This window comes from Agelaius tricolor, unplaced genomic scaffold, assembly GCF_023055355.1.
Source record: "Agelaius tricolor isolate 1412-34295 unplaced genomic scaffold, bAgeTri1.0.p SCAF_43, whole genome shotgun sequence".
Taxonomy (NCBI): Eukaryota; Metazoa; Chordata; class Aves; order Passeriformes; family Icteridae; genus Agelaius; species Agelaius tricolor.
Genome location: NW_027269303.1, coordinates 3,305,806 through 3,332,365, shown reverse-complemented (window position 1 = coordinate 3,332,365; position 26,560 = coordinate 3,305,806). Strand labels below are relative to the sequence as shown.

Here is a 26,560-nt window from a genome sequence, read left to right as displayed (position 1 = left end):
ACTGGGGTTAAGGAGTTTTCTGTTTTACCGAATTTTTGGTAACACTCCCACTGCCAAGGAAAGCTCTGTCTGCTGCTGTTCACAGACAGAGAAGGGCTGGTGGCAGATGTGGGGCTCAGAGGCTGCCTGGGGCACACAGAAAACTTGAAATAATCAAGTTTTCAATGTTCCGCGAAAGAAGGAGGGGCAACAACATAACTTCTACAGTGGAATTAGGCAGGGCAGACTTTGGCCTATTGAGGATGCGGATTTGGGGAGTATCAAATCAGGTCCTGATTAATTTTAAGGGAAACAGCCCTTAAAAACAAAGGGGTCCAGGAAGGACACACATTTCAAGAAGGTGATTTAAGGGGGAAGGAGCAGCCTGTCCCAGTGTGGCAAAAGATGAGCTGGTGATGAAAATGACTGGCCTGGCTGCCCATGGAGCTTTTGTGGGAACTCAGGGGATAAAAGGACTGGCAACTTAGGAAGCATTTAAGGATTTTGATGGGTTATTCAGAAAGAAAGGTTGAGATGTGAAAGCTCAATTGGAACTTAACCTGGCGGCTTCTGTAAAAAAAAATGCTATTATAAAAAAAATATTGTTGCAAAAGTAGGGAGAAGAAGAACCTCTTCTATTTATTGGATGCAGTAGAGAATATAGTAACTAAAGATAAGAAAAAGGCTGAGCTACTTAACACCTTGTTTGTCTCAATTTTCAATATTAGGACAGGCTGTCCTCAGGACAAGTCTTCTCCTGAGCTGGTAGATGGGCACAGGGAGCAGAACAGCCCCCTGGAATCCAGGAGGAAGCAGCTGGGGACGTGCTGAGCCACTCAGATGCTCACAGGTGTATGGGAGCAGATGGGATCCATCCTAGGGGGATGAGGGAGCTGTGGATGAGCTCCCCAAGCTGCTCTCCATCATTTACCATCAGTCCTGGCTCAGCAGGGAGGTCCCAGAGCACTGGAGGTGCCAGTGTGAGCCCATGCCCAGGAAGGGCTGGAAGGAGGAGCTGGGGAACTCCAGGCCTGTCAGCCTGACCTGGGTGCCCGGCAAGGTTATGGAACAGATCACCTTGAGTGCCATCACAGGGCACCCACAGGATGGCTCAGGGATCAGAGCCAGCCAGCGTGGATTTCAATATCTGCATTGATGGTCTGCATGAGGGGATTGAGTCAATGATCAGCAAATTTGCAGATGGCACCAAGCTGGGTGTGAGTGTAGATCTGCTGGAGGGTAGGAGGGCTCTGCACAGGGCCCTGGACAGGCTGGATCCAGGGCCCAAATCCAACAAGGTGAGGTTTAACAAGTCCCAGGGCTGGGTCCTGCACTTTGGCCACAACAACCCCTGCAGCTCTACAGGCTGGGGACAGAGTGGCTGGAGAGCAGCCAGGCAGAAAGGGACCTGCAGGGACTGATGGACAGCAGGCTGGACATGAGGCAGCAGTGTGCCCAGGTGGGCAAGAAGGCCAATGGCTCCTGGCCTGGATCAGGAATGGTGTGGCCAGCAGGAGCAGGGCAGGGATTCTTCCCCTGTGCTCAGCACTGGTTGGGCAGCACCTTGAGTGCTCTGTCCAGTTCTGGGCCCCCCAGTTTAGAAAGGACCTGGAGGGGCTGGAGCATGTCCAGAGAAGGGCAACAAGGCTGGGGAGGGGTCTGGAGCACAAGTCCTGTGAAGAGTGGCTGAGGGAGCTGGGATTGTTTATCCTGGAGAAGAGGAGGCTCAGGGGAGACAAGGCAGTGTCAGGGCACAGGTTGGACTTGATGATCTCCAAGGCCTTTTCCAGCCTTCCTGATTCTGGGATTCTCTGGAACCACCCTTGGAGCAGTTGCAGGATGAGCCCTGGGCCTCCTCTGCAGAAGCTCCAGCAGCCCAGGTCCTTCAGCCTCTCCTTGTGGAAGGGGCTAACAGCGGGCCTGTTAGCTAAAGGAGCGAGAAGAAGCTGAGAAGTAAGAAGAAACTGATAAGGAGCTCTCTCCAAGGCTGTAACCAAGGAGACCGAGAGAAGAAAGATGAAAGTACTTTGCAGCTAGATGAAGCATTTTTTGAAAGTTAGTTAAGTCACTATAACTTCTCACCAATAGTATTATGTTGATTTATTGTAGCCAATAGTAAAGATAGAAGAAGCATAAGCATTTGGAAAGTATATAAATATCAGCCATGTTCAATAATAAAGTGTTGCCAACTGAAACAGTTTGTAGTCTCTGCTTTATGTCGTGACCTCCTCGACAGCAACATCTCCTGGCAGCCCCAAAGCCCATCCTGTCAGTCCTGCAGAGCCTCTGCAGCTCCTCCGCACTGCCCAGAACAGGGAGCCCCAGAGCCAGACACAGCAGCCCAGATGTGCCCCCCTGGCCTGGGGTGCCTCTGGCAAGGGAGCAGCAGCAGGCACTGCAGGAGCCTGCAGACAATTCCTGCAGCACTTGTAGGATGATCCTGCTGCCCAAGGGATGTTCCCATGGGGCCAAGTCAGGAACTGCAATGGGGAGTGGGGCCAGAGAGGAAAGGGCAAACAGGGATGGGCTGTTTGCAGGGGAGGGAACAGGGCTGGGCAACATGAAGAAATCTGGATTAGGAAAGAGGAAAGAAAGCAAAGATGAAGGCAAAGAAATACTCAGGGCAGTTTGGGGGTGGCTGCCAGGCAGCCCTGGCTCTGAGCAACAGCATCTGCAGTGGCACAGGAAACTCCCAGCTGATGGGAACAAACTTTCTGGCTGAGTGCAGAGGCCAGGACAAAGCTGAGTGGTTTCCCTGGTGTCCCCCAGCCCTTGCTGGCCCCAGGGGCTGATGGCATTTGTGCTCCCTCAGGTTCATGTCCCCACAGCAACAGCATGGGGGTGCTGCCCCTGCTGTGTGCAATGCAAACAGGGGCTGCTGAGGCAGTGCTGCCGTGTCTGTGCCTGCAAGGATGGGGCACCTGTGTGAGCTGGGGGAGAGGCCAGGGCTGCAGAGGGGAGGATGTTGTTGGCAGCTGCATGAGGATGCTCTGGGACGCTGCCCTGGGCTGTGCAGCGCACTGGGCATGGATCAGCCCCTGCTCTGCTGCTCCTTCCCGTCTGCCCCAGGGCCCTTGCAGAGCCCCAGCCATGCTGTTTGCCCCCAGCCTGCCCACGGCCAGCCTGGGGCTGCTCATGGGGGTTTCTGTGAGCATTGGCCTGGCCGTGTTCTTGAGAGAGCCTGGGCAAGGAGCCTGGAGCCCCCAGGGCCTGGCCTGAGGCGTCAGCGCTGCCCCAGCAGTGCCCAGGGCCTGTCCCTGCTGCAGCCCCGGCACTGCCACCCCCAGGGCTGTGCCCGGCCCCGAGAGCACTCAGGCCCTGCAGCAACACCAGGGCCACCAGGGCAGTGGGGCAGGGCCACGGCAGCAGCACTGGCAACACCAAGTGCTGCTGCTGCTGCTGCTGGGCACAGCTGCTGGGCCAGCACTGATCTGCCCCAGCTCTGCACACAGACATTGCTGCTGCAGCTCCAGAGAAGGCAACACAAGGGCATCTCTGCAGAAAACTCTGCTGGGACATCCTTTAGTTACTTTAAAGCCACCAAGAGTGCAGCCCCTCATTGACACAGTCTGTGTCCACAGGGAAGGTGGAGAGAAAGAGAATGAGAAATAGCACAAAAAGTGACATTTCTCTGTGGACAATATGGAAAACCTTAACCAAAGGAAAAAAACCCCACAATCAAACTAAAAGGAAGTATAGAAGATGACTTTTATTTCAATTGATTTAGAGAAACTGTCCAGCAGTTTAATGTTTGTGAAACCATCCAGTCATCAGTCTCCACACTGCAGCCTTGAGCTCCTGGTTCCTCAGGCTGTAGATGAGGGGGTTCAGGGCTGGAGGCACCACCGAGTACAGAACTGACAGGGCCAGATCCAGGGATGGGGAGAAGATGGAGGGGGGCTTCAGGTAGGCAAACAATGCAGTGCTGACAAACAGGGAGAGCACAGCCAGGTGAGGGAGGCAGGTGGAAAAGGCTTTGTGCCGCCCCTGCTCAGAGGGGATCCTCAGCACAGCCCTGAAGATCTGCACATAGGAGAAAACAAACACAAAACAGCCGAGTCCTAAACAGGTAATAACACCAAGAAGCCCAAGTTCCCTGAGATAGGATTTTGAGCAGGAGAGTTTGAGGATCTGTGGGATTTCACAGAAGAACTGGCCCAGGGCATTGCCATGGCACAGGGGCAGGGAAAATGTATTGGCTGTGTGCAGCAGTGAATAGAGAAAGGCACTGGCCCAGGCAGCTGCTGCCATGTGGGCACAAGCTCTGCTGCCCAGGAGGGTCCCATAGTGCAGGGGTTTGCAGATGGACACGTAGCGGTCGTAGCACATCACGGTCAGGAGGAAATACTCTGCTGAGATGAAGAACGTAAAGAAAAAGAGCTGAGCAGCACATCCAGTGTAGGAGATGTTGCTGGTGTCCCAGAGGGAATTGTGCATGGCTTTGGGGACAGTGGTGCAGATGGAGCCCAGGTCAGCGAGGGCCAGGTTGAGCAGGAAGAAGAACATGGGCGTGTGCAGGTGGTGGCCGCAGGCTACGGCGCTGATGATGAGGCCGTTGCCCAGGAGGGCAGCCAGGGAGATGCCCAGCAAGAGGCAGAAGTGCAGGAGCTGCAGCTGCCGCGTGTCTGCCAATGCCAGCAGGAGGAAGTGCCTGATGGAGCTGCTGTTGGACATTTGTGCTGTCTTGGCATAGGGATCTGTAAAAAACGTAATCATGGAATAGTTGGGTTTGGAGAGGACTTGAAATATCCCAGCACAGCCTGGGGGCGCTTTCCCCCCACTGCCTGCCCAGGGCTCTGCTGCCTGGAGCTGTCCCTGCCAGCAGCTGCTTCCCTGTGCCAAGGGCTGGGCCCTGCCAGTGCTGCCAGAGCCCAGCCCAGCCCTGGGGGCTCAGCTCTGCCCTGCAGAGCCCTCCCAGCTCAGGCACTGCCCAGGGGCAGCTCTGGCTCTGCAGACTCTGATGGCAACATCAGAGCAACCCTGAGGAGGCTGAAAAAGCAACACTGATGGTGACTCTGAGGGGACCTGTGCTGATCTCTGTAACTGCCCAGTTGTTTCAGATCTAAGAGAATTTTTTTATTTATTTTTCTCAGCCTGAACTGAGAGATGAATATCTATGGGCAGTTTCCCATTAAGGCAACCCAGGGCAGTCGATTTAAAAAGCAGGTTTTCCCCTTTTATGCAACCACTGCCTCACTGTGCTTCCTGTGTGATCTATTTGGAAATGTTCTGCAGTGAAATGCCATGCTGGGAGCAGTCCTGAACAATGCAGCATCCTCCCCACACAAGGAGAACACTTCCAAGCCTCACCAGCTGTCTCCTCCCAGCCAGATCTTGTCCCCCAGTGCTGGGAGCAGCTGCCAGGGCTGGCTGAGAGCTGTCCCTGGCAGGCAGCAGAGTCCCTGCCCCAGCACAGCGCCCTGGGCTGCAGGACCCTGCTCTGCAGGACAGCCCTGGGCACCCCTGGCTGCTCTGCACAAGAGACCAGCAGAGAATGCACTCACAGGCTCTGCAGGCATTGGCATGTTCCAGCTTGAGGAGATGGCTCCAGGAGCTGCAGCTGCATTGTCCTGCAGCCAGAGGTTCCTGTGCCAAGGGCTGGCAGTGATTGTGCCCCAGGAACTTCTCAGCCCCTTCCCAGCCCTGACTGATTGAAGCTCTCTGTGCCTCTGGGCTGTGCCCGGGCTGGCTGCAGGCAGTGCCCCAGCCCTGCTGGGCTGGCACAAGAGCTGCTCATCCAGAGAAATGTGCTTTTGAAGCTCTTCTTGGTGACCAGGAGCTGCCTCTGGGCCAGGAGCCCAGCCCAGCTCAGCAGCACAGACACAGCACAAGGACTTTAATCAGCCTCTGGGTCTTTGTGCTCAGGCCCTGAACATCAGGCCCTGAGAGGGAGCTGAAGAAACCTCTCCAGAACTCCAAGGCAGAATCCAACTCCAAACTTTCTTGGACTTCTAATGGGTCCCAGAGAGGGACACGACTGAGCAAGTGTCCCCAGGCCCCAGGCAGAGCAGAGAACTGCAGGCAGTGATGACAGGTGGGGACAAAGAGAAGCCAAGTCTTGGTGCCCTGGGGCCACAGCAGGGTCTGTGCCAGCAAGGGCTGGGAGGAGACACTTTGTCCTGAGGCCCTGGGGCCTCCTGGCACAGCCCCAGCCAGGCTGGGCACTGTCAGCCCCTTGTGCTTCCCTCAGCCCACATCCCAGTGGCCTCAAGGATCTGCTGCAAGGAGTCCCTGGGGAGCCTTGCTCAGCAATGGCCCTGGGGGCTCCTGAATGCTCCCTGCAGGGACTGCAGGTTTTTCAAAGGACTTTGGCTTTGGCTTTTGCCTTGGAGTCTCTGAGAGGTTTGTGCAATCCTGGCCTCCAATTATCTGCTGTAATTAGTCCCTGGAGAGGCTTTGTCAGTAACAACACTCAGTGGGCTCATTAATGCTTCAAGGTACTTCAGTTATTTTAAGGTACTTGGTGTTTCCCTTTCGATACAGACTCTGTGAGAGGTTTGTGCAATCATGGCCCCACTTCTCTACTTTAATGAGTCCCTTGAGAGCTTTGTACTGACACTCAGTGGGGCTCATTAATGCCTTTAGATACTCAAGGTTTTTAAGGTACTTCATGGATTTAAGAATACTTTTAGGTAATTTCAAGGATTTTCCTTCCCACACTGAGTCTCTGAGAGGTTTTTTTTCCATCCAATTCTCTCCTCCAAGGAGTCCATGAGGAGCCTCTGTTGGGTATCTTCCCCCTTTCTGTTTTACAACAAAGATGGAACTGAAGGAATTTTGTAAGACTTTCTAAAAGCATGCAAACAAACATGGGACAATTAACAATACATCAACAACGACTAAGAGAATGAATAGTCTGGTTTTAGCTAGACATCACCCAACCCTTTAGTCCCATGGATTGGAAGAGTTTATGGAACCAGTCTTTGTTTTCCACTTGAAGCCTCTTGAACCCTTCCTTCAGTACCTGAATGCTCTTGTGCATTGACTCGCTGTGGCTGGAGAGGTTCATGCAGCACATGCCCTCAGAGTCTACACAGCCATGCCCATGTGCCCAGAGTAAAAACTCTATCGCTGTTCTTCAAGGTGGCATGTCTGATGGTCTCTGTGTCTGAGAGCAGCCACTCAATGTGAGGGAGGCAGCATTGTTTTGCTTACTTAACAGGAACCCAGGATGGTCTGATTGCCCTAAAGCTTTAGCTGCAGCCACCCAAGGTAGTCCAAATTGGGGGTGCTACCATCCAATACCTGGATTAAAGCTTTCAAAGCCATCTCTTTGATATCATCCAATCCTTCTCTGGGGATACCTGCTGCTTGATCATCTGGTAGGCTGTCTTGTCCTTCTCCAGCCAGATGGTTGATTGTCAATTCCACCCTTGCCTCATTATTAGCATAGTCTGCTATTAATTGATTTAGTAAACACTTCCATCCTCCTTCCCACAGGGTGTATTCTGTAGGTGACAACAACATGGTCATAATATATTTTAAATCATAGGGGGTTAAGACATGTGCTGTAAACATGGCCCTCATTAGGCCATTAAAACAAGGTAAGTCCTTCCTATGGTCTTTAGCTGCCCTATACAGATCCTTGATTTCCCTGTAAACCAATGGCTGACACTTGGGATTCTGCCCCCTTCTTTCATAGCAAATGGGGGCAATGAGGAGTTTTGAGACTATTCACCAATCTCCGTCCTTAACTGCTTCTTTCTGGATCCTTTCCTAGGGATCTCTGGGGCTGAGGGGTGAGGTGGCTCTGGGGAGTCCAAACTGTCAGCTGGGGAGGAAGAATAACTTGGAGCAGAAACATTTGGATTAGGAATAGTGTGACAGTTGGGCTTAGTATCTTTGATCATGGGGCTATATTGTTTTTGTCAGAGGTTAAGGCAAAGGGCACTGCCATTTTGTCAGGTGTTGGGGAGGAAAGGCTTGATCTAGGATGGCGGACTTCCAGGCTGGCCTTCTGGAGGCATGGTCCAGGGTGGAGAGGATGATTGACAGTGGGGGCGTGACCCACAGTTGTGGGGGTGGAGTCTGGAGGCTCATTCAGGGCGGAAGAGAAGGCTGTGGTAGCAGGAAGTGGAGGAGCCAAGATGGAGGGAGAATGGTCAGGCTCAGGGGCGTCTGGAAAATTTTTAATGATCCACTTCACGATTGATTTTAATTTGTTCTTTGAAGATATTTGGTCATGATCCATGAGAATTAACTTAAAGCATCCATATACACACCTTTCTGCTTGGGACATCCGGCTGCCCGTTTTTCTCTTTCTCTGCCTTAGGTGGAGCAGCCACCGGAACACCCGAAGTCAATTATGGGATGTGGATGCATATTGTAAAAACACAGTGGCAAAATGGGCAATAATTGTCCTGCGTTTCCCCATCCCACCTGCAATCCTATGCAGGTGAAACTGTCGTTGTCCCTGTGGATCCTGGCTGAGCTCCCTTGGAGCAATGATGAATCTGCCAGCCCGGCACAATCCAAAATCCCGGGAAGTGCTGGCCTATCCATCAGCTAACCCCAGCTGACATGACTGAATGTCAGGGTTCCTGTTCGGGCACCAAAGGTCGCAATGAGGGTGGCTGTGACAAACCTTTCTGGTTCCGCAACTTCAGGGCAAAGGTGGTGAAAATGAAAAGGAGCAGATGCTGGGGAAGATGAAACAGGAAAGCCTTATAAATATGATTGCTTGGCAAAAGATTTTGAGAATATGGAAACTATAAGTGAGATTTAAATGAAAGCAAGCTTTGAGATACCAAGCCTTAGTTACTGAACAACTGGAAAACAATGGTATGGCCGGCTGAAGGTAATCTTCTTTTGATGAAACAACACCCTCTGCTTGCAGACAGGTCCAAGGGTCAGAGCAGACCCTAGTAGCTTGGCAGAAGGGGTCCAAAGAGTAGTTTTTAGGGTTTAAAATGTAACACAGTATGGTATAGTAATGATTCTTATAGGCTGTATGTAAATGCTATAAGATTTGTATCTTGTACCAGATTGGTTAGTGAAAATTAGAATATGCAGCACAGAAGAAGATTTATTGTACTGTAATGGGAACTCCCCTCCTCTTTCCAGCATCCATTTTGGGTGCCTCTTTCGAGCTCCTCTCTCGGGCCTGCTCCGAGCTGTGGCTGGCAGCTCCAAACAAGGCCCCTGCACCCACACCCTTTGCAATAAACCACAAGTTCCAAGACCTGAATTCAGAGATCTCTCGTCTCCATCCGTCCCAACCATCCTACCCCCCGACACTCCTACAAGCAGGATCAATGGAATTGCCCAAAAAGAACTTTAGTAACAGGGTGAAAAACAATAAACATTGAGAAGTTGAGCACAGTAGGAGGGGTGGGATTCAAAGACCTGAGATAAAGGCGAAGCTACAATATAAACACTTGAGGGTAGAACACTCTAGAACAATAACCCTATAGGGGAAACAAGTAACCAATAGGGGAGGAGAACTTGGACAACTTAGCATAACAACACTAAAGGCTTATGGGGGATCTCTCAAACTCACCCTAAGTTAAACAAATGATTCCCAGGGCTTGAAACTCGCACCCAGTTCTTCCAGGGTAAAATCTGGCTGAATCTGAGTTACAGCTGGGCTAACTCCAACACCGCTGCTTTGCTCTGGCCCCTTCAGACCATGTGGCCCAACAGAGCCACAATGATGTCCTTGGTTCCACAAGGCCCCACAGTGTCACAATGGTCCCTTGGATCCATGGTGCTCTGCAGTGTCACAATGGCCCCTTCATTTCACAAGGCTCCCAAGTGTCACATTGGTCTCCATAGGAAGGAAACCACAGAGCTCCCATGTTTCAGGAGCTGATGAACGGCAGCCACCAGAGGCCAAGGCAAGCCTGACCTGTCTGTCCTGGCAGGTTTGCTTGGAGCAACCCATGGATATTTGAAATTATGAATGTGGAATCCTAATTTCAGACATTTGTGCCTGGAGAAAGGGCATGGGGGTTGTTTTTCATAAAAAGTAAAGCAGAGAGCCCTTTCCAGTGTTTGGAAAACAGGTGAGTGCAGCCCCTCAGGAGTCAAAGACCAGCCAGCCTTGTCTGTCCTGGCAACTTTTGTCTGGGAGCGATCCTTTAGCACACAAAAATTTGGAGGTGGAATCCTAATTTTGGCCGTGGATGCCTGGAAAAAATGGACAGTTCTTTTTGATAAAAAGAAGAGCCCAGAGCCCCAGTGTTTCAGGGGCAGATGGGAGTGGCCTTCCACATTCCAAGGTCAGCCAGATCTGTCAGGTGACCCCTGGGAGGCTAAGGCAGCCACACCTGTTTCATGTTCCCTTGGTTCTACAGGGCCCTGCAGTGCCACAATGGCTCCTTGTTCCCATGAGGCCTTGCAGTGTCACAATGGTTCTCTGGCTTCCATGATGCCCTCAGGTGTCATAATGGCCCCTTCATTACACAAGTCCTTAAGGATCTTAATGGTCTCCATGGTTCCACAAGGCCCCACGGTGTCATAATGGTCTTTGGGTTCCATGATGCCTGGCTGTGTCCAATGGCCCCTTGGTTCCATTGGGGCCCAGTAGTGCAACAATGATTCCCTTGGTTCCACAAATTCCTATTGTGTCACAATGGCCCCTTCCTTCCATGGGGTCCTACAGTGTCACAGTGGTCTCCATGATTCCATGGGGCCTTGCAATGCCACAATGCTCTCCATGGATCCATGGTGCCCTGCAGGATCACAACGGCCCTTTGGCTCCACGAGGCTCTGAAATGTAGCAATGGCCTCTTGGTTCCACAAAGCCCTGCTGCTTCACACTGGCCCCTTGGGACCATGCGGCCCAACAGAGCCACAGTGATGTCCTTGGTTCCACGAGGCCCCACAGTGTCACAGTGGCCCCTTGGATCCATGGTACCCTGCAGGGTCACAATGATCCCCTTGGTTCCACAAGTTCCTACATTGTAACAGGTTCCACAAGGGCCTGCAGTGTCACCATGGCCCATTGGTTCCACAATGCCCCGCAGTGTCACAATGGTCTCCATAGGAAGGAAAGAAGTGAGCCCCAGTGGTGCAGGGGCAGATGAGAGGCAGTCACCAGAGGCCAGGTCTAGCCAGACTTGACTGTATGGGCAGATTTTGTCTGGGAGTAACCCTTGGATAAAGAGAATTTTAGACGCAGAATCCCAATTTTGGCCATGGGTGCCTAGACAAGAAAGACAGTTCTTTCCCATAGGAATGAAAGCACGGAGCCCCAGTGCTGCATGGTCAGATGGGAAGTGGCCCTTGACATGCCAAATTCAGTAGGACCTGTCAGACGTGCCCAGGAGGCCAAACCAGGCAGACCTGTTCCACCTTCCATTGACTTCATGGGTCCTAACACTGTCACAATGGTCTCCTTGATTCCATGAGGTCTGGCAATGTCACAATGGCTTCTTGGTTTCATGAGCCCCAACAGAGTCACAAGGGTCCATTGGCCCCACGCAGCCCCGCTGTCAAACAATGGCTCCTTGTTTCTATTTTAAATCAATCACAATCAAACCACAGTTTGATCATTGATCCTTGCTTCCATAGGGCCCATGATTTGCACAATGGTCTCCTTGATTCCATGATTCCTGGATTGCACAGTCTCACCATTGTTTCCGTGGATCTCCATTGTCACAACTGAGCCATGGCTCCATGAGGTTCCGTAGTGTCACCGTGGTCGCTGTCAGAGGCTGGATGAGATCCATGTCCCGAGACACCTTGGGATGCTCGGAATGCCTGTGTGGGGCCAGGGCCGGGTCAGGCCTTGGTTTGTGGTGGGACAGAGCCCCGCCCCCAGCCCTGGCCTGGCAGAGCTGTCAATCACACAGCAGGGGCAGTGCTAACCCAGCTCTGATTGGCCCAGCTGTCAATCAATCACACAGCAGCAGCTGGTGCTACCCTGGCTCTGATTGGACAAGCAACTGGCAGTCCCACCCCAGGGGCGGGGCCATGAAGGCCCAGGGGGTTAAAAGCCGGAGCACGAGGCCAGCCCAGGGTCTGGATCCTGCCTTCTGCTGGGGTTCCTCTGTTGGTGATGTTGCACCGGAGCAGTTGGTACCCATGTGTGTGTCTTTCTATGGATCTTCAGTCTTTCTGTTGGTCTGTATTTCTTCTCCTTCTAATGTTTCTTACCTGGAACATTTTTGGCTAACTTCACGTGTTAAGGTTAAAGGATTTTAGGTTAAATGTGTGGGAATCCAAGGCACAGGGAATATTACTTTGTCTGCTCTGAGGGATCCTGACTGCCTTTCAACTTCGCCCACAGACAGAACTTCCAAGACTTTGAGATAGATTAAAATTTACCAATGTGTGAAATAGGTAATAGAGAGTACTATACTATGTCCCTTGGGTGAGAAATTTAGGTTTTGGGATTTCTAGTATGGTGTAGATAGGAAGCAAGGTGCAGGAATTGGGGTGTAGTCCCCGTCTTCTTCTTCTACTCCATTTTCTGCAGTGTTGGTGGCACAGGGTGATTGGTCAAGGAAAGCACAGTGTAGAGGTTAGGTGGACAGTCAAGGGATGAGTTATTGGTCAATAAGTAGAAATAATGTACATTTTAAGAGTTAATTGGATGAGAAAACTTTAAAAGACCTTGAAACTGTACATTTTAGAGCCATTTTCAGGTGTTTTCCCAGCATGCTGAGCCTGGTGTGGACAGCAATGCAAAACTTTAGATAAGATAAGAAAAAACAAGATGCTGAAGCCTGAAAAAGTCCCATGCATCTCCTTTTACCTGGCACAGAACTGCTACTGGAGGGTTTCCCTCATCCATGGAGCCCCCAGAAAGGCCCGACATAAAACAAACATCAATAACTGGTGCCCCAAAAATGTTTGAAATAGGTTGGCTCTTTTCCATAAAGTTGTTTACTGAAGGGTGTTGTCTTAATAGACCAATCATGTGAGATGTGTTGATTAAATGACCAATGAGGTCCACCTGTAGCAAAACAATGTATAAAAGAAGAGGATTGAAAAAATGGGTGGCTTTTAGCCCTTAGCCTTCTTATCTGAGTCTGTGTCATCTCTGATTCAATGGGGATCTGTGGGGGTCTATTGGGGATCCTTTCTGAACCTTGAGACCCAACAGGAGCTTCTCTAATAAACTTTGCCTGAAGCTCCCACTGTGCCCATCACAGGAACCCCTGTGAGTGTTTGGGACATCCCAGCTCTTTGGCAGCCTGGGCACTCCTGGGATGTCACTGTGGAGCCCCCGTGAGTGCCTGTGACAGATGGGTGCCTTTGCAGCCCAAGGTGCCCTGGGATGTCACCATGGAATGGCTGTGACTGCCTCTGACCACAGGGCTCTTTACCATCCCCAGAAAGCCCTGGGAGGTCTCCATGGAGCCCCTGTCCCTGTGTGTGACATTCCAGCTCTGGAACAGCCTGGAGACTCTTGGAAAGATCCCATGGAACCCCTCTGAGGGCCTGTGACAAATCTGATCCTTAGCAGACAACCATCACCAGCCCCCTGTTGCTATGGTCAGTTTCCATGGCAACCATCACCAGGATCCTGTTGCTATGCTCTGTCCTTTGGCAGCTCCATGGAGACCCCATGCCAGGGGTGGTTGCCATGGACACCAGCTCTGGCCTGCAGCCAGAGCCCGTTGCCATGGCAACCATTGGCAGCCCCATCCCCAGGCTGATGGGATCCCAGAAGCACAGAATTGGCTGAGCTGGGAGGGACCCATCAGGATCCTCCAGTCCAACTGCTGGCCCTGCACAGGACACCCCAACAATGCCAGCCTGGGCCTGGCAGCGCTGGCCAAACGCTGCTGCAGCTCAGAGAGCCCTTGAGCTGGGACCCTGCCCTGGGGAGCCTGGCCAGGGCCCCAGCAGCCTCTGGGCAAAAACCTTTTCCTGACATCCAACCTGAGCCTGCCCCGACTCAGCTGCAGCCGCTCCCTCCACTCCTGTCCCTGGGCACCAGAGGGAAGAGGTTCCCACAGCCCCATCCAGGGACCCGCTCCCAAGGCTGCTGCCATGGCCACCAGGGCTGGCACCAGCTGGGATGCTCGGTTTCCACAGGCCGGGCTTCAGGAATGGGATTCCCCAATTTCCTGCTCCCGCTAAAACCACGCTGCCCTCGCTGCCCTCCCGCCTCCCATGGAAAGAACAAAAGGCAAAGATCCTGGGCTGGGATAAGAACAATTTATTGGGAACAGCAACCAGATAAAGAACAAACAGGAACAGAAACAATATTGATAAGAGAAGGGATAAATAAAACTGTTTACAGGGAAAACTACAACACAACTCACAGGGTCTGCCTGGCTACAATATTTCTTGCCTGGAAAGGACACCCTTCTCCTCAGGGAGAGAGAGAGAGTCCCTTTCCTGTCCCTGGCAATGATCTGAGGTGGGACTGAATGTAATGACAGGGCCATGGCCAGACCCTCATGTTTTTCAATGCCACATCAGGTCATTTGCAAGGGCAGGAAAAGAAACAGGTGTCTTCCCAGCATGGATCACAGGGAATGTAGATAACCAGGGCTCTTTCCAATGTGGGTTCTCCCATGGGGGTTGAAATTGGAGTGGTGCATCAAGCTGTTCCTGCAATCAGAGCATTGGCAAACCTTTCCTTACCCGTGACTCCGTTGGTGTCTGGTCAAGTTAGAGCTCTGGGTGAAGCTCTTCCCACACTGGGGACACTTGTAGGGCCTCTCCCCAGTGTGGATGCGCCGGTGGGTGACGAGTCGGGAGTTTTGCTTGAAGCCCTTCCCGCAGTCAGGGCAGCGGAAGGGCCTCTCATCCGTGTGAATCCGCTCATGCAGGAGGAGATTTGAGCTGGTCCGAAACCTCTTCCCACACGTGGGGCACTCGTAGGGTCTCTCCCCAGTGTGGATGCGCTGGTGCCTGATGAGGTGGGACTTGCGCTTGAAGCCCTTCCTGCAGTAAGGGCAGTGGAAGGGCCTTTCCTCTGTGTGAATCTGCCAGTGCCTGGCGAGATCAGGGCTGGTGTGAAACCTCTTCTGGCACTCAGGACACTCGTAGGGCCTCTCCCCAGTGTGGATGCACTGGTGGGTCAAAAGGGTGGAGCTGCAGCTGAAGCCCTTCCCACACTCCCCACACTCGTAGGGCCATTCCCCGGTGTGGATCATCTGGTGGCTGATCAGGGTGCTGCTCTGCCTGAAGCTCTTCCCACACTCCAAGCACTTGTGGGGCTTTTTCCCATCATGAAGCTGCTCATGGGCCACCAGCTCTGAGCTCTGGCTGAAGCTCTGTCCACCTTCCTGGCTCAGGGTGGGTCTTTCCTCCTCAGAGCACCCTGGGCTGGGTTTGGAGCCCCTTCTCCTGTGGGATCTCTGGGACTTGTCCTCCACGTTGGAATTCTGCACTGTGGAGCCACTCAAAATGGCCTCTTCCATGAGGTTCTGCCACAGGGATTTGCCCTCCCTGGTCTCCATCCTCAGCTCCTTTTCTGGGGGAGGAAGGACAAGGAGAGGATGGGATTTGCCTCCATGCCAGAGGGAAGGGGAAGGAGATCCCCCAGTGCATCCCCAGCAGGACGGAGTTGGCAGCAGGGTTGTCCTGGAGCCGGGGGCTGTGCTGGGCTGGGAGATGGAGCAGGAGAGAGGGGGAAAGGGGCACTGACTTCCTCCTCACCTGCCTGGGTATCCTGGGGCACCTTCTTCTTCCTCACAGCCTCTTCCTCCATCTGGCCCAGTTTACGGGATGGAAAATCCTGTTTTGGAAAGAAAACAAGGCATAAGTACATTGAATTTTGTACTTGTTTGAAGGCAAACCTGGGGAGGGTCTAAACCAGAATTACAATTTAATAAGAAAATGAAGATCAAGGCAATGATGCAGAAACACTGCCTTAAACTGACAGAGTCAGGATATAACCTGACACCCTGCTGGTCAGGGTGGTGGCAGCAGTCCCATTAAATGGTGGCTGCAGTCCTGTTGGAGTGATGAACATGATTCTGTCCAAGCAGTGATCCTGTAGAAGGGTCTGGTCTTCCTCTGAAGGTCCAGTGGTGGTTTTGGAGCTCTTGTCCTCTGGGAATCCAGTAGGCAAGCTGCTCCTGGTGTTGCAAGGCTGAGCTTATATCCAGGTAGGAATGCTTGGATCCTGCCCCTGAGCAGAGCATCCCACAATGGGATGATGGAATTTTATCAGTCCTGCAGTGACACTCAATGGCCCATTCACAGAAGATATCTCCCCTGGAGGGCGTTATCAGGGCTGAGTCATGGAAGAGATCAAGAACACTGCCCCACCCGTTTATAGCAGTTGATGAAGATGGGGATTGAAAACATGCATTTGGTTCCATCTTACATTGCAGCCTGAAACAGTGGGGGAATCCCTGCTCAGGGGGTGAACACCACCCCCCTTACCCAAACTGGCTCAGGTGTAAAACCCCCACCCTGGGAAGGCCACACACACAGGGGACAATGTCACTTTTGCCCTGCCCCAGGGGAGGTCTCTGTCCCTGTCACTCTGTGGCTGTCCCCCCTTTTCTCTTTCACAGGCCGGGGGCTTTTCCAAATCTAAGAATAAGTTTTTTCTTTGTCCTGTCACCTTTGTGACATCTACACAGAGCTTTCCCTTCCTTTTAATAATCTTTTCATAAAAGAGGAATTGCTATGTATTTGGCCGAATTTTCACTTTTCTTATATTGGAACCTGCCAGCAGCTGAGTTGGAGCTGTGCAGGACCAATGGATTTTGGAATTGCCACAAAATTGCTTCTATTGTCAGTTTATTAAATTTTGGGATTTGTTTGCGTTTTCACCACAAGTGACTTGTGGGAAGAGCAAATTCAAGGCATTTTCTGTAGGGTTAAGTTTGATTTCTGTCAAGAAACAACTTTACTTTGTCCAGTGCCCAGGGGATGCTCAAGGGGTCTCTGAGCCTCTCACACTGGGGGATGCTTGGGAGGGGTTTGGGGGGTTGTCCCTGTCCCTGTCACCTCAGGCCATTCCCCAGGGGTGTCCCTGTCCCTGTCATCCCAGGCCATTCCCCAGGGCTGTCCCTGTCCCTGTCACCCCAGGCCATTCCCCAGGGGTCTCCATCATTCTCACCCCAGGGAATGCCTGGGGGGTCTTCCTCCCTCTCTCCCCTGTGCCAGGGGGTGCTCGGGGCAGTCTCTGTCCCTCTCAGCCCAGGGGATGCTTGGGGGTCTCTGTGCCTCTCACCCTGGGGGATGCTTATTTAAGTTTGGGATTTGTTGCATTTCCATCACAAGTGACTTGTGGGAAGAGCAAATTCAAGGCATTTTATGTAGGGTAAAGTTTTTTTTTCTGACAAGAAACAGCTTTATTTTGTCCAGTGCCCAGGGGATGCTCAAGGGGTCTCTGTGCCTCTCACCCTGGGGGATGCTTGGGAGGAGCTTGGGGGGGTTGTCCCTGTCTCTGTAACCCCCGTCCATTCCCCAGGGGTGTCCCTGTCCCTCTCACCCCAGATTTTCCCCCCTCTCTTTCCTGTGGGAGGATGAAGCCCGGCTGCCCTTTTCTTGTGGTGCCTCCTCCTCTCCTCAGCTGAGGATGTCAAACTCCCCAGGAGCAGGAAAATCCCCATTCCCTGTTTGCTTGTGGATACAGCCTGGAACATCCACCCAGAATCAAGGACTTTCTGACAGCCCTGCTGAATGACACTGGGAGGAGGTTTGTGAAAAGGGGAAGAAATTGTATTTTGATAGGAAATAAATATGCAAAATTATTTCTTTCTCTCATATTCCTTTTCAGTCAGTTCTGTTGTGTTTTCAGAGTGCCACCTTCTCAGCTGATTGTGTTTGTGTCCCCCTTTCTCTCCTGCCTCTCTTTGCCTGCTCTGTTTCTCTCTCAGTGTCTCCCTTGAACCAGGGCAGCTCCCCCCAAAGACCCTGCCCTGATTTAATTCCCAATCCAGGAGCTACAACAACCATGGGTGAAGTTATGAAGGCTGGCAGTGAAATGTCACTGTAAGATCTTGGTCCACTTGGCTTTTGGCTCCTTCTTGAGAGCTTTTCCTTCCAGGGCAGGAACATCTTTTCCTGGCTGGGAACAGGAATTCCAGCGCCTAGCAGTGTGTGCCATGGATCCCAGAGGGGCATTCCCGAGGTTCCCAGGGTGCTGCTCCTGCCGTGCCTCCCAAGGAGCTGTGCAGGGCCAGGGGACAAGGGCCAGCAGCTCTGTCAAATTAACCACAAAAGATTTGAACACTTAAATTATTCCCAGAGGCTTGGCATGTTAAGGTGTTCTGAATGTTAATGAGCCATGGGACACTGAATTCCTGCACTGAAGAGCTGAAGGCTGAACAAGCCTCTGGAGCAGTGACATTCAGCAGCAGCCTCCAAATTGCTGAGGATGTCAGCAGCCCCCAGTGAGGCCATCCCTGCCCAGAGACCGTGGGGGAATGGGCAGACAAGGAGAGCGTCCCTGGGGCTGGGGCAGCACAACTCAGAGGCACCAGCGGCTCCAGCTGGGCAATGGAGTGTGGAATGTGGCTGGGAAAGCCCTGCCTGGGCTGGGCCAAGCAGGACACACAAGCCCTGACTCCCATCCCCCAAACAACTCTCTCAAGGAGACATTTAAAAGGAATTACAATTGTTTGTGCCCTCTGAGTTAGGTGCACTGGAGAAATACCAGTACAAGACATTCTAGGAGCTCAAAACAACCAAACAGCCTTCCCTGGGAAGTTCAGAAAATCAGAGAAACTTTGGCAAAAGGTTTATTATGACATTGTAGTGGTTTTGGTTTGTTAATTTAAGATTTTTCTATTCTTGAGAGTTCTTAATTAATGGATTGATGAGTATGGGGGGTTTTAGTGTCAGTTAATTATTTATCTATTTGTTTTATTGTGAGATTGTATTATGAGAATAGTAAAGTAGGCCTAAAATTTTAAAAGGCTATATAGAAAATTTTATTTAAAATAAATTTATAAAGAGAAAAGGTAGTAAGAATTAAAATAAATAATAAATTATTTAGAACCCTTTTTTTCTTTACAACTTTTTTTACTGACAATGTAAAGAAAGTAAACTTAAAATTTCTAGTTAGTTTACTATTTATAGAATTGTCTTTATTTAGTTTACTTAGGGAGAGAAGTTTTTCTTCTTAAGGTTGTGGAGATTTTTTTACAAGAGGAAAAAATATTTTTTTTCTGGCTCCTAATTTTTTCATGGATAACACCTGTCTGGGGAACTTTGTTCTTGTGAAGTTGTTTTTATTGCTACAAGCTTTTTCAAAGCTTGTTAGCTTGTTGATGGGCCATGTTGACTTATGGGGTATTGTTTTAAACATGAGTTATTTAAAGGTATAAGTTTTTATTATTTACTTTAAAAAATATTTTTACTCCGGGAATAGAGATCTTCTCTTGGAGATACTGGATTACTTTTTTTTTCCCATGTTTATCCATTTTATGAAATTAAAGTTATTTTAACATTTGCTTATTTTAGTATGGATGGGTTTTTTTGATAATAATTTAAATTTTTTAAAATATTTTTTTTGTGTTATAAAGAAAAAGAGTTTTTTCTTTATAGTTTATAAGAGGATTTTAGTTTTAAGAGTAACGTATTTCTTATTCTTTTTTATTTAGGATTTAATTTCTTCTTTACTTTGATGGTTTTATATTGTTTTTTTGATAGGCTTGCATTTTTTTTTTCTTTTACTCATGGGAGGATTGAAGTATTGAAAGAGTTAACACCTGACCTACTGGCAATGTGTGGTGGAAGTTGCGGTTGCGTTGTTTTAGGATTGGTTTTATGGTTGGTTTCAGGGTTTCTTGTGTTTTAGTTGTTGGGTTATTTTGCATGGTTGTAGGTTGTAGGAGTTTTTGGTTTTAGTTGTGTTGGAGGGAGGGGACTTGGTAATATTTTAATAGCTGTGGCTGGCTTTGTTCTGGTTGGGGTTTTGTAGCCTCTTTTGTTTTCCTGTTTGGGAGTTGTTGGGGTTTGGTTTGGTCAGAATGGGGCCGATGGGGGTGGGGGGTGGCCTGGGGAGGGGGGAAAATCATCCCACGGCAGGGTTGCTTGGTTTGGTTTGGTTTGGTTTGGTTTGGTTTGGTTTGGTTTGGTTTGGTTGAGATGGGGGCCGGGGTCAGGGCCCGCTGCTTCTTTGTTGACTGGGAAAGAAAGAGGAGGTTCCTGGTTTTTTTCATCTTTAACATTTGTGTTTCACAGAGGCATGTTCAGTATCTCAGTGGTTTAACAGATTGTCAGTTACACAAAAAGTTTTGTATTACTTTTTAAAATTCTTCTCATGTCAAACTACGACAAACATTCAAGCAACCAAAAACACTTCTCAAAGCATTGACTTAGCCCATTGAACTTCACAAATTCTAACCCTGTTCAATTCAATGTTAATCAAAATTTGCAGGAGCACAGAAACAGAAGAAGAATACACAGAAAGAGAGAAAGACAAAAAAGATACTAAGAAGCAAACACACAGCTACAAAGCCCTGGATTCCAGCACTGTTCAGATGGAAGGTCCAAGATGATGCAGGGTCAAGATGTGTGCTTGCCTTGTGGTCAGCCTTCAATACCCCTTGGTCTTCCTGGGCCCTTCCCCCAGGTGGGGCGTGGGCTCATTTGGTCCCTCAGGAGCTGGGCTGGGGCTGCAGAGGTGGCTGTGGAGCATTGCCTGTGCTGTGCCAGGGACTGGCAGCCACTGCTGGGCTGGGATAGAGGCTCTGGGGGGATTGGGGTTCCAGGGCAGGGCAAGGCTGGACCTGACCCTTCATCCCCCACACTTGAAATGTTTTGAGCCAACAATCTCCTCCAGTCTGTCACAACAGGCAATGCTGGAGGTCGAAATCCCATTTCTGGCCATGGGCATCTGGCTGAGAAGGACAGTTTGTTTCCACAGGAAGTAAACCATGGAGCCCCAGTGTTTGGAAGGCAGGTGAGAGCCTCACTAGGCCAAGGTCATCCAGACTTGTCAGAAATGACATATTTTGTCTGGGAGCTATCTTTGGATTTAGGGAATTTTGGAGGTGGAAGCCCAGTCTCGGCCATGAATGCCTGGAGAAGCAGGACAGTTCTTTTCTATAGGAAGGAATGTACAGAGTCTTCCCCAGAGTTTTGGGGACAGATGTGAAGTGACCCTTGTGAAACCATTGCCAGCCAGACTTGTTCTGGCAATATTCCAATGGGAACAATCCCGGGATATAAGGAAATTTGGAGGCGAAATCCCAATTCTGGCCATGGGTGCCTGGAGGAGAAGGAGAGTTTTTTTTCCATTGGGAATGAAAGCACAGAGCCCCAGTGTTTCAGCAGCTGATAAGAACAGACGCCCAACATGCCAAGGTCATTTGGACCAGTCAGGCAGTCCATGGGAGGCCAAACAAGCCAGACCTGTTCCATATTCTGTTGGTTTTATGACGCCCTGCATTATCACCATGTTCCCCTTGGTTCCATGGGGTCCCAGAGTGTCACAATGACTCCTAGGTTCCAGAAGGCCACCAAGTATCACAAGGGTCTCTGTGGTTCCCCAGCCCCCACAATATCACGGGACTCCTCTGTTCCAGGAGCCCTGCAATGTCACAATGGACCTTTGGACCCTGGGGTTTTGCAGTGTCACAATGGTCTCCTTTGGCTCCACAGAGTCACAATGGACCATTGATGAGTGGAGGCCCCTCTGTGTCACCCTTTGGTTCCATGCAGCCCTGCAGTGTCACGATGAACCCTTGGTTCAATGGGGTTCCAGAATGTTAACATGGTCCTCTTGGTTCCATGAAGCCCTGCAGTGTCACAATGGTCTCCTTTGGCTCCACAGTGTCACTGTGCACCACTGATGTCATGAGGCCCTGCAATGTCACCCTGGACCATTGGTTCCATGCAGCCCTGCAGTGTCACAAAGGCCCCTTGGTTTCATGAGGCCCTGCAGTATCACAATGGTCCTCTTGGTTCTGTGGGGACCCCCAGGGTCACAATGGTCTCACTGGTTCCATGAGACCTCACAGTGTCACAATGCTTTGCTTATTCCAGGGGCCTCATAGTGTCACATTGGTCTCCATGATCTCATGAGTCCCCTCAGTGTCACAATGGCCGCTTGGTTCCATGAGGCTGTCAAGTGTCTTAACAGTGTCTCCATTGTTCCATGAGGCCCTGCAATGTCACAATGGACCTTTGGCTCCATGGGGTCTCGCAGTGTCACAATGACCCCTTTGTTCCATGACACCCCAAAGTGCACAATGGTTTCCACAGTTCAATGAGGCCCCGTGGTGTCACAATGGACCCTTGGTTTGATGGGGCTCCCCAGCGTCACAATGATCCCTACACTCCATGGGGTCTCACAGTGTCATAATGGCCCCTTGGTTCCATGATACCCCAAAGTGTCACAATGGTCTCCACAGTTCCATGAGGCCCCACAGTGTCACAATGGTCCCTTGGTCTCACAGGGCCCCACAGTGTCACAATGCTCCCTTGGTTCCATGGGCCCTATGCTGCTGCATTCCCCCCTCCCCTTCTCAGGCCGCCCTGCCAGCTGAGAAATGCTCCTTGGGGCTCGGCCTTGGCCAACAGCCGCTGGGCTCAGCTCCTCTGCAGCTCATCACAAACACTGTCTGCTCCAGGCACTGCTGCTGCCCAACCAGCTCCTGCTTTCTGGAGGAGCAGCCCTGGGAACTGCTTTTGTTCCCTCAGTGGCACAACATCCCTGTTCTCACCCTGCCAAAGAAAGCTGTTGATGCCAAGTGTGGCCAGGATGAACCATTGCTGGGACTGAAGCCCCTCTCTTGGGGCCCTGCAAACAGCGCTCCAAAAGGAGCCCTTGGAGCTCTCCTGGGCCAGCGACTCCCTCTGAGTGGGGCCTCTCCCAGCCGGGAACTCTCCCGTTTGCTGCACTCGGGGATCCCCAACAACGATGGAGCCTGGGCCGATCCCCCCACTCCTCCAGGCTCAACCCTTCACCCACTGGGGAGATGCCACAGGATCCACAGGGAGCATTTTCTACCCTGAGGGGAATTTCTCCCAGGTGCCTTGCACTGACTCTTTGTGTCTGTGTGCACACAGGAGTGCCTGTGCTGGGGAAATGTGGCAGAAATGCTGCTCTCTGTGGGGCTAGAGTGCCTTGGATAGCTGAGTCAGTCAGTCCTGTAAGTGAGGTTACATCATGAGGAATAAGTTAAATAAGTTAAATAAGTTAAGACCATTTTTTTCCAAAGTAAAGTTTAATATGTTATAATCTAAGTTGTATATTGTTTCATTTTTATTCCACCATTAAATCATTAAGTCATAGGTTGTGAGTTAGGTTAAGTACTGTTATGTGCTGTTCATTTGCTAAATTGTGAAGTTGAATGTATCAGTCTAGGTCAAGGTATAAGTTAAGTCCTGTTAAGTTTGAGCTCTGTTAAGCTTGTGGCCTGTATTCCTTTTATCCTTGCCCTCACTGTCCATGTGTCACACACACACACAGGGACAGTTCTTGGCTCATTTCTGGTTTGATTGCCTGGATTTTCTTTGGTTTTGTTGTTGCTTTGTTTCCTTGGTGTGCCTCAAGTGTCCAGTCAGGAGCAGAGTGACTCTTGCCAAGGAACTTTGTGGGGCTGTTGCTTAATATTAAATCTGGTTTTTGCTGATCCCTTGCTGGGGATTTTTTCAGCGCTCTCAAGGCCTCGTTGGTAGCAGGGTGAAGGAGCCCTGGCCCAGGCTCTGGCCCTGGGGGACACGGGGACGCTGCCGGGGGGTCCCTGTCCCCCTGTGCCACCCCCAGGGCCCCGGCCCCCCATCCCCGTGTCAGGCTCTGGGGTCGATCTCGTGGAACATCCTCTGGGGGAGGCTGCAGGGCCGGGGGCGGGGGGACCCGGGGGGACAGGGGACCCCGCTGTGCATGAGCAGGGTTGGACTGCTCTGGGGGGAACTGTGAGGGGGGCCAGGGGCAGAGTGACCTCTCCAGTGACGTCACACAGCCCCTGTGATGTCACACAGCCCCTGTGAGGTCACAAAGTCCCCTGTGGTGTTACACAGCTGCTCTGTGATGTCACAGAAGACTCTGATGTCAAAGCATCACACTGCGATGTCACAGTTTGTTCTGTGATGTCACAGGATGCTCTATGGTGTTACACAGCCACCCGGTGATGTCACAACCCACTCCCTCATGTCACAGAGCCACCCTCTATGATGGCAAGATCTGCTCTATGGCCTCACGCTATGATGTCACAAACAGCTGGGTGATGTCACAACCCCCTCAGTGATGTCACAAAACCCTCTGTGATGTCATACTGCCACTCTGTAATGCCACAGCACACACTTTGACCTCACACCTGGCTCTATGATGTCATACAGCCATGCCATGATCTTTCAGCCTGCTCTGTGATGTCACAGAATCCCCTCTATGATGCTGTAGCTGCTCAGTGACCTCACACAGCCCACTCTGTGCTGTCACACAGCCCCTTGCTGACATCACAGCTTCTCTGTGCCTCCATGACACAGCCACAGAGGAGCTGCTGTGACACAGCCCCCTCTGGGACATGCCACAGCCCCTGCCAGTGCTGAGCCCCTGGGAGCTCTGTCTGTGCCCTGCTGGTGTCTCTGAGGGGCCCTGGCAGTGCCCCAGCCCTGCTGGGCTGGGCACAGGAGCTGCTCCTGGCCAGAGCTGTCTCTCTGCAGCTCTGCTGCCCTTGCCAGGAGCTGCCTCTGGGCCAGGAGCCCGGCCCAACTCAGCAGCACAGACACAGCACAAGGACTGTAATGACCCTCTGGGGCTTTGGTGCTCTTTGCATCAATCTCAGTCCCTCAGAGTGTGCTCAAGGAACTTCTCAGGGACTCAAAAAGAGAGTGAAACACTGAAGTTTCTCATACTTTAAATAGATCCTTCTGAGGGACAGGACTGAGAAAGCATCCCCAGGCTCCAGGCAGAGCAGAACACTGGTGGCAGTGATGACAGGTGGGGACAAGCAAGGCAAAGGTGTCTCTGGTGCTGAGCAAACCTGCGCCTCTGTCCCTGCAGGCTGTGGGCATTCCCCGGCTGCCCCACCTGGCTGGCCCCTTCCTTTGCTGACAGCTCAGCCTCCTGCCTGCCTCTGCCTGCCCACACAAAGCCTTGGGCTGCTCCAGGCTCCTGCTGGGGGACGTGCTGCACCACAGCCCTGCCCTGGCAGGGAAATTCCTTTCTCCTGGTGTTCACTCTGGGCCTCCCCAGCTGCCCTTGGTGCTATTATGTCTTCTTCAGGCTCATTCCCACTATGAAGAATAGCTCCAACATCTCTGAAACCACCCTTCCATCCCTCCCAGGCTATTCCTGTTCTGTCCTCAGTCTCGACACCACTGACACCAGAGCCTGCAGGCTGTCCCTGCTGGTTTTGTGATGAGACCTCCAAACCCCATCTTGTGAGATTTTTGGGTCCTCTCCAAGGTCTGTGAAAATGGAAAAATAGTGATCAAAGTTATTTTCTCCCAGATCTTGCCATGACAGAATAAGGGTAAATGTCAATAAACTGAATGAGGGTGGATTTGCATTTGTTAGAAGAGGAAATATTTTACAATAATGACAGTGGCACAAAACTGCAGCTGTTTTTCCAGAGAAGTGGATGCCCCATTACAGGAATTGTCCAAGATCAGGAGCTTTGGGCAGCCTGACGCTGTGAAATCTCCTGCCCTCCCCAAGGACAGAATTCCTGCAGTGTGGGTTCTCTGATGTGCTGGGTGCCCTCACAACGCTTCTGGCCAGAATGTCTGCTGAGGGCAGCCAGGCTGCTGCAGGGGCAGTGCCCTGACAGCCATCACCATGGCAGCCCTGTCCCCTGGGCCTGGCTCTGCCCTTTCCTCTGCCCCTGCCTTGGCTCTGCTGGCATGAAGAGTTTTGTCATTGATATCTTGTCCCCAAGGTACTGGGGCCAATGGCTTCCCAGTCAGGCTCCTGGAGCAGAAGTGGCTTTTCAGAGCCCAGCCAGGAATGAGCCCTGAGGCAGCAGCTCTGCAGTGGTGGCCACCAGGCCGCGCTGCCAAGGGAGGCTTCTGGCCATGGCCTGCAAGCAGCTGCTGCTGCCAAGGTGCCTTTGGTGCCTCAGGCTCTCCCTGGCACAGCTCCCAGCACGGCACTCTGCCCTTGTGCCCGAGGCCTTCCCTGTGCTGGGGCTGGCCTGGGGCTTTTCCTGCAGCAGGACCTGCCCTGCTGATGGCACAGGAAAGGCAGTTCCTGCTGGAGCAGGAGGCTCTGCCTGCAATGGCCTCCAACAACTCCAGCAAGGCCCTGTTGACTTCAAAATTGCTGCCTTGAGCACTATATTCTAATAATTGTTATAGCTCCTGACGTGTGCAGTAAATACCTCTGGTTAAGATTTTTCTGTCCGATCATGATCAGAATCAATCAGAGCTGTATTTATACTAATTTATCTGGCATTTCATTGTTAATCCTGTGGGACAAATTGGGTTAAAGTTCTATTCCAACTGTCCAATCCTTTAGACCTTTGACAAAGTCTGGGGCTGGGATTGGATCCAGCCGCTCACAGTCTCCCCTCGTAGAAGGAATTTTAGAAGTCCAGGGGTCCTGCAGGGGTGCCTGTTAGGTGTCATTTCTCCACCTCATGTCTCAGCAGGAGTTTCTCCAAAAAAGAAATAAAGCTTTTGCCTGAAGCTCCCACTGTGCCCATGACAGGACCCCTGTGAGTGTCTGGGACATCCCGGCTCTTTGGCAGCCTGGGCACTCCTGGGATGTCACCGTGGAGCCCCCGTGAGTGCCTGTGACAGATCGGTGCCTTTGCTGTCC

At 51.4% G+C, this 26,560-nt stretch overlaps 2 protein-coding genes across 2 annotated transcripts in view; both read right to left on the bottom strand.

The window, feature by feature from the left end:
- Nucleotides 1-26,560, bottom strand: part of LOC139604082 (zinc finger protein 271-like) — a 205,972-nt gene that overhangs the window by 172,684 nt on the left and 6,728 nt on the right. Inside the window, exon 3 of the mRNA XM_071455068.1 lies at nucleotides 14,531-15,186. Within this exon, the coding sequence (XP_071311169.1) occupies nucleotides 14,531-15,186 (656 nt within the window). The remainder of the gene's footprint in view (nucleotides 1-14,530; nucleotides 15,187-26,560) is intronic.
- On the bottom strand, nucleotides 3,724-4,653 carry LOC139604068 (olfactory receptor 14I1-like). The gene has a single exon (XM_071455056.1). It carries the CDS (start codon nucleotides 4,651-4,653, stop codon nucleotides 3,724-3,726), a length of 930 nt encoding a protein of 309 aa, XP_071311157.1.